This window comes from Rutilus rutilus, assembly GCF_951802725.1.
Source record: "Rutilus rutilus genome assembly, chromosome: 24".
NCBI lineage: Eukaryota > Metazoa > Chordata > Actinopteri > Cypriniformes > Leuciscidae > Rutilus > Rutilus rutilus.
Window position 1 is genome coordinate 5,852,169 of NC_140228.1, and position 14,293 is coordinate 5,866,461.

At 36.7% G+C, this 14,293-nt stretch overlaps 1 protein-coding gene across 1 annotated transcript; it reads right to left on the reverse strand.

The window, feature by feature from the left end:
• Positions 1 to 2,918: 2,918 nt before the first annotated feature.
• On the reverse strand, positions 2,919 to 9,880 carry c1ql1l (complement component 1, q subcomponent-like 1-like). The gene is made up of 2 exons (XM_084399558.1): positions 8,869 to 9,880; positions 2,919 to 4,004 (listed from the first exon to the last, which is right to left on the reverse strand). Exons 1-2 carry the CDS (start codon positions 9,517 to 9,519, stop codon positions 3,825 to 3,827), a joined length of 831 nt encoding a protein of 276 aa, XP_084255684.1. The 5' UTR covers positions 9,520 to 9,880; the 3' UTR covers positions 2,919 to 3,824.
• Between the last annotated feature and the right edge of the window lie 4,413 nt (positions 9,881 to 14,293).

Consider the following 14,293-nt stretch of genomic DNA (forward strand, 5'->3'; position numbering starts at 1 on the left):
ATTGAAACGGATTCTTCTCAAATCAATATTTCTTGTCCTTGTCATTATGTATGTGATGAAAAGCTGTGTAATAAGTGGCACGACTCTACATTATCCCTTAAATGTCTGTCTTGTTTGAACTTGTTCAATTGTCTAGGCTAAAATCATGGAAGCTTTGTGTTTAATTAGCTAACATCATTTTTTTTTATTCAAACTCAAAATCAATATTTTGTGTCTAATTATTTACGAATGTGTAATAAGTGGGATAATGCAGGCTACATCCAGCCGGTTGTTATTGAAAAAATTACAATATTTTGCTGTATGTAGGTAACATTATCTCTTACATGTATAACAGCTACTTACCAATTCTCATGATTTGCGACCAATTTATCCTCAGAAGAACTCATTATTACAGATGGAAACTGACATCTTGACATCAGCGATCCAATGCCTTTTTATGTGAACAACATGCATCTGGCGGTCAGTGGGCGGCGTCATCTGAGGCCGACACTCGTTTCTTGGTGTCGCCCATCACTTGAAATACAAATGATTGTGATTGCATGAATTTGTGGTATTATTTTACAGGAAGGCGCCCACACACTCCTTTTGACATTAAGCTTGACAACATGGCATTCAAAACCCATTTTGTTATGAAATTATGTTCAACTAAGGGGGGAAAAAGGCAGGACTTAATTTGTCCAGTTGATTGGATCATGAAAAGTAGCCGTACTTCAAAAAATATTTTTGAGTAGGATATATCTGAAATTTCTGAGATACATAGACTTCAATTCCAAGTTAATTGGATAAAAGAAAATATATTGTGGTTTTAGGTATTAACCAGGTCATTTGGAGATTTTATCAGTCATATTGAAGGGAAGCTCGTTTAGTTAATTTTCCCAAGCCAATGAGATTCTTGTAACTAATCACATTATTCTATTTTGATAAAAGATGATCAAGATTTCTTTGGAATTACAATAACTTTAAGTTGACTTTATAATTAGTGCTGTTACCCTTACAAATCCAGGCTTGTTTCTCCATTTAGCGTCTTGAAGATCGCTGTGAGCTATCCTGCTTTTGACATTAGGAGTTAATTATATCGTTTAACTGAGAGAGTTTCCCATTAATGAAAGAGCAGATATGGAGTACATTCTTGACGAGCTCAAAAATGTAATTAAAAAAAGCCTCAAGGGTGGTGATGAACCTCTTGATATCTCAAACGTGCGCTGTCTTTGATGGGTCCGTGGTCAGTGAAACTTCACATCTAAACATCTTGTTGTTTACATAACCAGTCCTCATCATCTCTCGTATCCCTCCCGGCGCTCATGCCAGCTCCAAGCCTTCCTCTCTCTCCCTCTCTCTCTCTCTCTCTCTCGTTCTGTTGTTTTGAAACACTGATCATCTCTGATTAGGCGGAAGTCCTTCCCTCCAGACAAGTGGCATTTCACACTCATTATACCTAGCTGTGATCTCTCCTCTTTTCTTTATCATTAAAATCTGTCGTTTTCTCTCTTTATCTCTCTTGTCTTTTGTCTTTATAACACAAATATTACTCATTCATGAGAATAACAGCATATGCATGCACATGAAGGGGATTTTATTTGTGCATGTTGTTTATTTAGCAAATCACGTTTACTGTATGTAACATTGATGACGATTTGTAAACCACATATTAAAGTCGGCATGAAACGGAAATTGTGATAGTATTTTTTTCCCTATTGTGACGTATTTCCGACTGAAACAGCTCCTCGAATGAGAAAAAAAAATGTAGGGCGGGACTTGATTTTGTCCATGGGGAATTGATTGGATGGCTGTGGTTTGCTATTGGTCGATTCAAATTTCCAACTTAAACTGTGGTAAATCTTGAATGCTTTGTAGCACAAACTTAAGTTTGGTGTCTTTTTAAAGATGACACATGGCAGATTATTGCTGAAGTGAAAACAGTTAAAAAAGTGAAAGAAAAAAAGTTATAGAAGTTTAAGTTTATTATTATGAAAAATGCACAAAATTTTATTTTAAAATTTTATATTAAATATAAATTCCAAAACACATTTTACTCTGAAACTGTGAGAAAATCAAAGATATAAACAAGTTGTGTTCCACATTTGAGGTTGATATCTCAAAAAATGAGCTTTCAGTAAGATGTTGTTTGGCTGCAGTACCAAACGTTTCCACTAGATGAAATTTGTCTCCCATTCATTTCCAATGCGCTCATTTTTGACCACGAACAAATTATTTTGTGTGTGTGTGTGTGTGTTCACACAGCAAGTGCTTTTTGAAAAAACCTTTACCAAGTTTCATACCATTCCAATGAAGTACAAAAAAAAAAAAAACGTTAAATTTTTCGGTAAAAAATGACCAAACAGCACCAAAAAATAAATAAAAATAATAATAATCTTACAAAAGATATGCAGCAATATTTTTTTATTAGTCTGAGGCAAATTCTTTACTATATGGTATTTAAAATCAAAAGGTAAAGAAATAAAGCTAAAAAGTAATTCAAGTAGACTATTTTACCGAATTTGAAAACATTTTACAATATAAAAACGGTTTTCGGTAATTTAAATGAAATAAAAATAAAATAAAATATAAATATTAGATGCAAATCTTAAACTTAAACTTAAACGAAAACAGAAATAAATAGGTTTAAGTTGAAGTATTGAAATGACTAAAACTGAAATAAAAATACATGAACGCTAAATAGAATTATTAAAAAACAAAAACTAATAAAAATGACAAAAGCACTAAAAATGAAAATTGAAAAAATGTATAAAAATAAAATAAACGTTAATTCAAAATATTACTAAAAACTAAAATAGTACATAAATAATATATTAGGGTTCATTTTAAGTTAGGATACTCCCTAAAGGCAGTATGTAGACAACAAACCGCAGGACAGACTCTCCAAACGTGACTTTACAATTAGTCCAGTGACCCAAAAGTGTTAGAAAAATCCCATTTATTAGCAAAAGCAAAAATCTATTAGCGGTTACATTTAAAACAGAAGATATTTGGACATATTGTACAGGTCATGATTATTGCGATATATATACAGTACATGGTTTTAGATAGTGGTCGTCATTATAAATGAGATATCACTGTTACAGTTACCATGTAGATCTCCATCCATTAAGTGGTAACTTTTATTAGGCTAAGAGATTTTTAAATGGTAATAGAAAGCCACATACCTCATAATTTATTAATAAAAAACAAAACAATGAACGGGTTTAGCTTTAGCTGAAATAAATGCTGAGCTTTATTTGTGCTAATATTTCCACATCAACCACAAATACTATGATTTACAACGGACAAAACCAGGTGCATACACTCATCCTATTAAGATTTTAGGGAATAATTCAACATCATTCACTTCACATTATGTCGGAGACATTGATAAACATCAGTGTAGATTCACAGATTGATCATACATACAAAGACAACATCATAATGAAATATGAACACTCACTTGATTGGGGTTTCAATCAGTTACGACTGAACCCCTGAAGCCCTGCTCTCTCCTTCGGGTTTCTGGGCAGATTCAAGAGTGTTCTCATTGGATCCAGTGCCTATACTATGATGAAACAGGGCCATTTCCTTCAGGGTGCATAATGAATCATTTGACCCTTTAAACAAATTATATTGTTGTGTTTTGTGACTCAGTTATGCGTGAATAGCTGTTGAATTTCAGGTGAAAATATCCTGTAGCAAACAGAACCATAGAGGAAAAATGGAAAATAAAATCTCTTGCGACCAAAACATGTCAGTGGTGTTAATACATATCAGATTAAGACCCCCTAATATCTCTCACCTATACAAACATGAGACTGAACTCAATGACCTCTTGACCTCTAGTCACTGTACAGAATGAAGCCAGCGAAAGTGCTGTACTTGTTGCTGTTCCCGCCGTGTGCCTTTCCACCGTCCAGCTTGATGAAGATCTCGTCCCCGGGGTCGAGGTGTAGGATGGCAGTGTTTGAGGCGTAGTCGTAACTCTGATCCTGATCCTGGGCGATGGCACTGGCTCTCACCTGAGAGAGAGAGAGAGAGAGAGAGAGGGGAACAAGAGATCATTTAACAGAGCTTTTCAGCTTTAAGTCCATAGAGAATAAGTAATAGTATTTAAATATACAGTATATACACACTGTGCGCTGAACATTTTGGGTTCAGTAAGAATTATTATTTTTTTAATTATAAGAAATGGTGACAGTGGTGATCAAAAGTGACAGTAAAGACATTTATAATGTTACCAAAGATTTTTATTTTAAATAAATGCTGTTCTTTTGAACTTTCTATTAATCAAAGAATCCTGAAAAACTATATCACAGTTTCCACAAGAATATTAAACTGTTTTTAACATTGATAATACATCTTGAGCATCATATTAGACTGATTTCTGAAGGATCATGTGACACTGAAGACTGGAGAAATGATGCCGAAAATTCAGCTTTGATCACAGGAATAAATTACATGTTAAAACATATTCAAACAGAAAGCAGTTGTTTTAAAATGAAGCCTTGGTGAACAGAAGAGACTTCTTTCAATATTTATAAAAGCAAGAAAGTCATGTGTGTTTTGAATGATATGAAGGTGAGTAAAAAACAAAATTAATTTTTTTTGGGTGAAATGTTTCTTTGTTTTTCTTTAGGTGAGACTGATGAGATTTTTCCTGTTTAAGCAATCAACACTTCACATTCAATGGCATATTGTCTGACTCTTAAATTACCGGCTGCGGTTGTTTCCGGCAGAGTAAAATGAGCTAAAAATTTTTTTTAATGAATCTGTTTCAAATAGCTGATGGTTTATCAGTGATTCTCCTACAGCAGACCTTTAAAAATATGAATGATGAAAATGTTATCAGAACTAAAGCTGGAGGCAAACAAGCATGTGATGTTCCTCACTTAATTTAAATACATAAATCATATAATGGAAATGTGGTGTCAAGCCTTTTAAAACGTGCACTTATTCTTCCTTCATACAAGATTTCAACAATTCCGAATTGCTGATTTGCCATATGTGACCCTGGACCACAAAATGGGTCACAATTTTGAAATAAGCTTTCCACTGATGTACGGTGTGTTAGAATAGGACACTATTTGGCCGAGATACAACTATTTGAACATCTGGAATCTGAGGGCGCAAAAAAATCGAAACATTGAGAAAATCTCCTTTAAAGTTGACCATTTATGTTCGCGATTGTGCTGCATTCACTCTACTCTTTCACTTTACGGTAGGAAATGTACAAAATATCTTCATGATCTTTACTTAATATCCTAATGATTTTTGGCATAAAAGTATGTACTGCAATGTATTGTTGGCTATTGCCACAAATATACCCGTGCGACTTGTGACTGGATTTGTGGTCCAGGGTCACATATGCAATTGAATTGGATGCCAATTGTCAGGGGGTTTTACCAAGATGGCCACTGAGTGATCTGATTTCCCTTAAAAGAGACGTCAGAAAGAAAGACACATGCTCTGACACATTGAGCCGTTTCTCACTGGGAGATTCCCATCACATTCTCCCCTCTCTCCTCGTTATTTCTATAAATAAAACACTGCTGAGGTCGGGCGAACAACTCTGAGTAGTTTGAAACTAATAGAAGAAAAAGAGCTTTGATTGTTTATTTGGGAGCCTGAGAGGACGGATGATTTTGGCATTTACTTGTTTGATGGACAGGGACCGAACTTAGTCGCTCAAATATGAAGACATCAGTCAAGACGGTGAAACGCTGTCGCTGTGGGCCATCACTCTCTGCGCTCATATGAGTAACACAGCTGACTCAAGCACACAGAATGCGTGGGTGTGTATTTATACATGTGTGTGTGTTTGAACTGATATGTGTCATGTGTGTTTCCATGTGTACGACTTGAGAGAATTCTAATGTGTTTGACATGAGAGAATTATAATTGGAGCCCATAGCCTAGCTAAAGCTAAGGAGCTAAAAGATATATTCAGATTAGCCATGTGTGCACGGTGTTTGTGTGTGTGAGTCACCTAGAGGTTTCGGAAATGTGAGGATGAGCAGCTAAAACAGCAAGTCAAGACTTAAGTCGATGTCACAAAGATACACAAGTGATTCATGTTATTATAGCAGCAACACTAAAATGAACAGTATTTTGAAATTATACACAGTATATATATATATATATATGAAAAATGCTCTCTCTCTCTCTTGCACGTCCTGATTTTGCAGAGTTAGACGTGTTCCTGGGTCATCGTGTTTTGTATAACATTCTTGCATTGGAAATTTAATCCTAACCATATCCCTACCCCTACCCATAAGTTATCCCTAAAATCATAGGAGAATGATGGTGAATACACTGATGTAGAAGCACTTAACCCTGGTTGCAAGCCTGACATAAACTGGAAACATGTCCCTCAAATCTGATTGGTTGATTGGAACGTTGATCCAGGAATATGTTGCACTTGGTGAAATCATGGTCTGCCTCTCTCTCTCTAAATATAAAAATGCATGTATTTTTTCCATGATTTTTGATTGTTTAATGCATATAACACTCCTATATGTGCGCATATAGTTCAAAAGTGTTTATATGTGAAATTCATTAAAAAAAATTACGGAGCCACAATCACTACAGACATTGAAATTGTATGAAATATAATTAAATAGATAGTTGTCAATCAATTTGGGATTTCAAATGGCCAGTTCAAGTCCCACTAATCTTAATTATTTGGTTAATATCTTTAGTTTTTTAGTTTTTTGCTGTAAAAGAGTGTAATGCCTCTAAAATGTCCATTTATGTTCTTTTTTTCTTTCCATTGAACCGTTCATTATAAAAAAAATAATTATAATACAAAATTATTCAAAATAATAAACTAATCGAAAAGGAAAAAGATATATACACACACATACTTATCGCACATCCTAAAATCACGAAGCTGACCTGATGTGCGTGGCATTTTTAGAGTATTTATTTTGTATGTGAACAACTCATACTGAATGTGTGTGCTTTGAGTGGCCGTGGGTGTTTGAGAAGGGCCCTGATTCAGAATGACACACTGAGGGATGCCAGAAGACGAGTATAGTATGTACACACACACACATGCAGCAGCCCTTCTGACAAGAGGCAAACACTTGGTTCAGTAAAATCTTTCCTTGTTTACAGTTTACATTGACCATAGACATGACAGGAATTCATCTCCTTAATAAAACACTAAAGCAAACGCACACCATCCGAGGTGCAGATCAAAGAAAACAAAGCTGTATAAAGGAGATATGACCCCACATTCACTTGCAAATACTTTATTTCACCACCATTTCAGCAACAAGTCTTTGTCGGGGTGTGATTTCTCACATAATGGAGAGAAGCATAAATAGACAATCACAGGTGTAGACAATCTTAGTCGAGCAAACAATCAATTAGCAATTCTAAACTTGTCTCCTCCACCTGTAACAACACAAACTTTATTAACACCAATTCCAGAAGGTAACTATCGCTGTGGTACATGTAATTAGTGTAGCTATACCGTTGTACATCATTTAAACACCCTCATTCTGGTAAATCGATTCCTGTTAAAGGAATAATGAGCTGCAAAACAAAAGCGGTTATTTACCTCATAATATGTCCCAGAGGTAAATCATATATTGGAAAACCAATTCCTGAGTTGAAAATGCGTATTGCTGAACATCAAACTACAATTAGATGCAGAAATATGAATTACCCACTGGCTGCACATCTTACTGAGTTTAATCACCCAATTACATCTCTCCGTTATATAGGAATTGAGAGGGTATTCTTACAGAGGAGATGAGGTGATCTGGATCAAATTCTGCTTAAACAGGAGGCCTATTGGACACACAAACTAAATGTTGACTTTGAACTAAGCTGTTTCTTATGAATATGATGATTCTAGTCAATGTATATCAGATTGAAACTTGTCTTGGGTAATATAAATATTCTATGCATTTAAATATTGACTGAATGTTGTCTCTATATTTTTTGTTTCAGTGAAACTGAAAATGGGTGTTTTAGAATTACTAATTGATTGTTTGCTTGACTAAGATTGATTGTCTACACCTGTGAATAATTGTCTATTTATACTTCTCTCCATTATGTGAGAGATCACACCTCGACGAAGACTTGCTAATGAAATAAAGTATTTGCAAGTGAGTGTACGGTCATATCTTCTTTATACAGAAATTAATCTCAAACATGAAACTGACCTTTACTGGAAAGCAACCCTAAATGCACTCCCCGTTACATACGGGATAATCTGGTATATGAATATTCAAGCTGAAACCCACTGGAGTGGAATTATTCAGAAACTCGAGGAATTGCATCCCTGTGGCAGTCTGTGTTTAGTCAGTGTTATGTAATTCATGCATTGCATATGCTGCCGGAAAATGATGTACCCTCCCTTGCATTAAAACAGACACAGACATTATTGCAATGCGAAACAGATCTGTAGTTTGGGGAAAAACAAAGTTAGCTAAATCTGTAGTCTGTAGTCATTAAGTTCAGTTCAGTTTATAACTAACATTATGTAAAACATCAATGTCTATAGTAAATATCATCATTTCGAAAGCTTGGAAAACATGTTACCACTTTTTTGTTCCCTGCTTGACAGATATTATTCATGGATAGGGCATGAACAGCACATGTTGGATGTACAACATGAAATGACTAAAAGTACAAACGTAAATAGAAAAAAAATAATATTTTCAAGGGCTGAGGGTTATACATAGACTGTAAAAAGTGAAAATGTGTTACTGTTACGATGAGGAGGTACATGGTCATTAAAAATGAGTTTCATTAGTGTTGATGCAGTCACTTATTCCTTTTCACAGTGTAATAAAAATATCATTATGAATATCATAAAATATGTCTTTTCATAAACCTCAGTACAGGTGTGTTAGCAGTAAAAAACCATACCTGTCCGTTTTTCATCAGATCCGCCCACATACTGGTTCCATCCCCTCCTCTCATGAGGACGTTGTATGTGAAGAAGTACGTCCCTGGAACCTTGCACACAAATTTCCCAGTTGATCCATCGTAGTTATTCCCAATGTTTGTAACTACGTCGTCAAACCTCAGAACCTCATAGCCCTCCTGTGGGTTTCGCAGACCTGCGTAGAAGGCCACGCGGGGTCCCATGTTATAGACCGCTGTGCCCATTCCAGTAGCTGTTCTTCCACCCAGAGCGGAGATCTCCGGTCGCTCTGTGTGGTTTTTATTTCCCGGTGGCCCCATTGGTCCTGGAGGACCAGGCTCTCCAGGTGGTCCCGGGGGTCCTGGAGGTCCCGGTAGCCCTGGTTTCCCTTGGCGGCCGGGTTTGCCCTGCGGTCCGTGTGCGTAGTTGGGCAACGGGGGTCCCATGCTATGATCAGTCAGCGCCTCGGCTTCCAGTTGCATATTAGTGATAGCCGTTCCCGTACCGATACCAGCCGTAGTGCCAGATTTTTCCAAGAACGGATCGCAGACCATTCTGCAAGTGCCGAGCATCTCGTACTGACCTCCATTTTCGCTGCTGCCCGCCAGATGAACCAAAACAGGAATGAGGATCACCAGCACCAATAGAAGCATGACGGCCACGCCAGCCACCAGAAGGGTCTTTCGTCCCAGGCTGAAGCGGGAAAGGGGCTGGGCCGCCAGCGCGGAGCTCTCGCCGCAAGCAGGAATATTGACCTCTGGAAGTGAGGGAACAAGCTCCCTCAACGTCAGGTGCTCACGGAGATGAGAAGGGAAATGAGAACCACCAGGGATCTCAGATGAGTGTGTGTATGTCTTTCCTGCTTGAAAGAGAGAGAAAGAGAGAGAGAGAGAGAGAGCATTCACTGCTTCAGCAGGTGAGTGGAGAGAAGTGTTTGGGCGTTGAGGAAGGAAGTAGGATTGAGAGAGAAAAGGAGAGAGAGAGAGAATGCCCTTCTAGTGTATTTCTTTGTGTGACTCAAAAAGGACAAGTGGGAGGAGGCTTTCAGCAAATGAAGAACCAGTGGGAGAGCAAGAGAGAATAAGAGAGAAAGAAGGGGTATTTGTGGAAACCCAATGCCAAGGAAATCTTAAAGTCATTTAAGTGTGTTTTATTGTGCAGTCTTTTGAAATATGATTTGATTTTCCACTTGTTGAACTGCAAGACTAGATGGGAGGGTTTAGACATGGTGGTTTGATAAAGCACGAGAGGAGAGGGAAGATGAGGAAGAGATAGTATGTTTCTCTGTCTGCATGATGGTCAAGTAAATATGACAGGATGCATTCTAAGCTTCAGCTAATCCAAAAGGACACCTGCTGAGTGCAAGCAAAAGGATTTTTCCGCTTCCCTCTTTCTCTGTCTCTCAAAACCGCCCTCAACACATCTTCCTGGCATTGTTATGTAATTATGTCATTGTTTATTTATGTGCAGTAAACACAGTAATCCTTCCATAGCTCGCTCGGATTATGAGAACACGCTACAGGCATGCTCATAATTGTCTCATTTCATTAAATAAATGCTAACTCGTATGAGAGCTGATGATCATTTGTTGTCTTTTGCTATGATACAAGTGTCCCAGGAATAGTAGCTACTGTAATGAACATGACTATATGAAAATTAGAATATTTACCTTAAATTTGTTCATTCTGCAGAAGTTTTGATCCAAAGCTACTGCAAGTCAGAATAACTCTGGCCTCCCCACTGCATGTACATTGGCAACAAGGAATAGATCAACAAAAACGGTAAAACTGGTGAACAAGGGCCCAGACTTATTCACCCATCATGTATAACTAACTTTGTAAAGCTCAGTGCACAATGTTTTTGCATCTGGGACAAATTTCTGAATCGTTTCATCACAGGTCTTTGATAGTTCAGTGTGACATGCTCACTGGCGAACAATTATTTGCCCTTGTGATGAATCTTAGCCTCCAACGAAGTTCTGACAGTGTCAGAAATGATGCATCAAAATCCTGCTGTGTGGCTGCTCCTACGACAGTTGTCTAATTAATAAACGATTCGAACAGCAATTGATGACGTACTCTGTGTGTGAGAGAAAGAAAATACAAGTTCAAATAAACATAATGGTACAATATCTTATTAGGTTTCTCTTTAACATAATAAAACCTACCTCGAGTTCACTTTGAAAAAAGATCGATCCACAAATCATAATCAACGCTGTTAATCACTTGTATAACACACGGTCCAACATAAAATTCCACTGGCTTTCATGCAGGATCTATTATTTACATTTATACATTTGGTAGATGCTGTGATGGATTTTTAAATTAATCGTAACTAACATTTATTTTTCTTGCAGGAACAACATTAATGTGCTTTTGAATTATGTACATTAAATAATGAACATTTGAATCATGTACGTCAGGTGCTTTTGAACTTTAAATGTATGTTTCCCCTTTGGCGGAAACTCATGACTTTGGTTGTGTGAGTGTAAAAATAACAAATATGGGAAATGAAACTAGACAGATGTCTAAGTCTGAAACCTTGTGATTATAAAGTAATCGTTAACCCTCTATGGTACGGTGTTGCCTCCAGGTAACATAGTCTATTTTAGTTTATTTTTTTAATAAAATGAGACACCCATTTATTGGTCAAACCTATCTCAGGCAGGGCTCTGAACCGGTTCAAGGAACGAAAACGAAAACCGGAAACGAACGAAATTTGAACAGGAACAAAAACGAAACCGAAAACAAAATCAATTTTAATCGTTCTGAACAGAAACGTTTATTTAAAATGACTATAAACCGGTTAATAACGTTATTTTATCGTTCTCTTTAATATTTTAATTTGCCATTGACCAATCATAAATTTAGTAGTTCAGAATTGTGACGTTGACGATTTGTACAAACTTGCAATTGCACTACCGGTAACGCAAGTCAGCGTAGAGCGCGCATTTTCATGCCTCAAGTACATTCTTTCCCCACTGAGGTCTTCAATGAATGCACAGGTATTGGAGGACATTCTTTTCGTACGTTTAAACAAGCAGTACGGACTTTAAGCTCAAAAAGTTTATGGATTTCGTATAAGTGCTAGCAACTATCGCACATTTTTTTCTATAGTCTTTCAGGTAGCCAAAAACAGGACAGGTAAATGTTTTCTTTATAGACTTTTAATGCTTTGTATTAAAAATAGTAGAAAATTTGTTGTAGTTTTACAATGTTATTGCATTAAGTGATCGTGCTTCGCAGAATGAAATTGTTTATGTGTGCACTATGCAGTGTTGCGCAGTGTTTGCTTTGAAATTAGCAGTTGACGGTGCATTAAAAGAGCAATGATTGTCCAGTTTATATAATTTTTATATCATGTAATTTCTAAAACAATTCGTGTTGCAAAAAAAATAAAAATAATAATAATAGGTACAAATAATTGTATCACTCTTCAGAAAAGAATTAGCCATAAGAGTGCCAATTTCGATTGTCTAACGGTCCAGTAAAACAGGTCAATATTTTTCCAGCTGTTTATGCTTTGTAATTAATACAGGTATTTCTGTTGTGGTTTTAACAATGTTATGAAATAAATGTTCAAGTTTAATTATCATGTGTTATCTTATTTTTGAGTGAAAATTAGTCTTATTTATACATATTTGTTTAAAGTATAGGCTAAATTAAAATAACGTTATTAACCGGTATTTTATCTAATCAAACCGGTTTCGGAACGGTAATGTTTAACGAGGAACGCAAAAACGGAAACGTTAAAATATCGATTCTGCTCGGAGTGAACCGATTGATTTTTTTTTTCGTTTTTAAGCCCTGATCTCAGGGGAGAAGAACTCAAGTACTTATCAATGAAAGTGCAAAAAAGTGGTCACATGACCCACAGGGGTCCATTTTATGTCTTGTTTCAGCACATGTGCACAGGTCACATGGCTCCATATTTTCCCCAATGAAAAGTGCATTTTTTACTAATTTGCATCCAGTTAATCACCTACAGAAAATATGAGTCACCTTCACTGGTAAGTAAATAAGTTTTTTAAAGAACTTTACATCATATATCATCAAATGTTTTAGAGTACATAACAAAAACTGTGTTGCCTAAATATTTCAAAATATATACTGTAATTGAGTGTGTATATATACCATAAACAGTGACGTGTCGAGGTGGCTCTCTCTCCTGTTTGAAAAATGCGGAAGCAGTGATTGACAGCGCTCTGATCCAATGGCGTTGGGCATTTTCATGTTGACAGTAAATCTAGCCCAATGATGTTGGGGGGGGGCAATCATATTCCAGACACGCCCCTGTAAAGCAACATACATTACATTTAAGACATACATTTCTGACATGCAAAAATCACAAAGGATACAAAAAACTACACTACATGCACCAACCTTAAGCAAAGAGCTCAAGAAGATCTCACAGCCCACTGAAGCAGGTGGTAGATGGTTTCCTGAGCTTGCTGGATTATTACAGACCTTTCTGGCCATTTTATTTCATGTACGTCAGGTATGAAAGAAGACCTGCTTGGAAATGCACAGCCTTGGGCTCGCAAGACAAGCATTGCTAGTTCATGGTAGAATATTCCCGCTATGCAGGACACCTGGGTCTGATTCTCAGCCAACGCAAATGATGTACCATCACAGCCGCTGGAGCTTATGCTCAATCTTGAGTTGCTGAGAATGGTGTGGTGTTGCTAAAGTTAGCATGCAATCAAAACCAAAACAATTATGTACACATTAAAAGTTTGTATTTGTAATCATTCATCAAAATATAATAACGTGTTCCTTAATCAAATAAATGTAAAAAAGCACTAGCTTTATCTGCTCCCATAAAACTTTAATATATCGCAACCTTTTGATCAAACAAGGAAGGTTTTCGTCTGGCACCTACCGAAGCTTGGACGTGCGCACAATACTTCGAATTGATCATTTTTTCTCTGAATGTCAGGAGGGGTAATTAGGGCATCAATCTTCCTGAAACTCCTGTAGTCTGAGCCCGGATTTAAAGGAAGAGTTGACCCAAAAATTTCTGTCATTCCAAACCTAACTTTATTCCTTCTGTGGAACAGAAAAGAAGATTTCTGTCAGTTTTACGTTTACACAATGAAAGGTAATGTTGTTCTGGACTTCCAAATTTTATATTCTACATCACACAAAAAAAGTCACTCAGGTTTGGAATGACATGAGGGTGAGTTAATAATTTTTGTGAACTATCCCTTTAACTTGCTTAAAGGACAAGTTCGGTATTTTACACTTAAAGCCCTGTTTACAGATCGTTTCTGATGAAATAGAACGGTTAAGATTAAAATTTGGACACATGCTGCTGTCCCGAGAATTTTAGGTTTATTTCGCTTTCCCCCCCCCACCTACAGAATGGCTGCATAGGTGCACTCGAACATATCCTTCCTAAAACGCATTAAACTTTCGTTTACAAAGA

What these genes read in the sequence shown, in the direction of transcription:
- c1ql1l (XM_084399558.1), bottom strand. Translation starts at nt 9,519, where the DNA reads ATGCTTCTATTGGTGCTGGTGATCCTCATTCCTGTTTTGGTTCATCTG. An exon ending in ATCTGATGAAAAACGGACAG is followed by an intron (nt 4,005 to 8,868) that starts GTATGGTTTTTT and finishes TCTCTCTCTCAG; the next exon opens with GTGAGAGCCAGTGCCATCGC.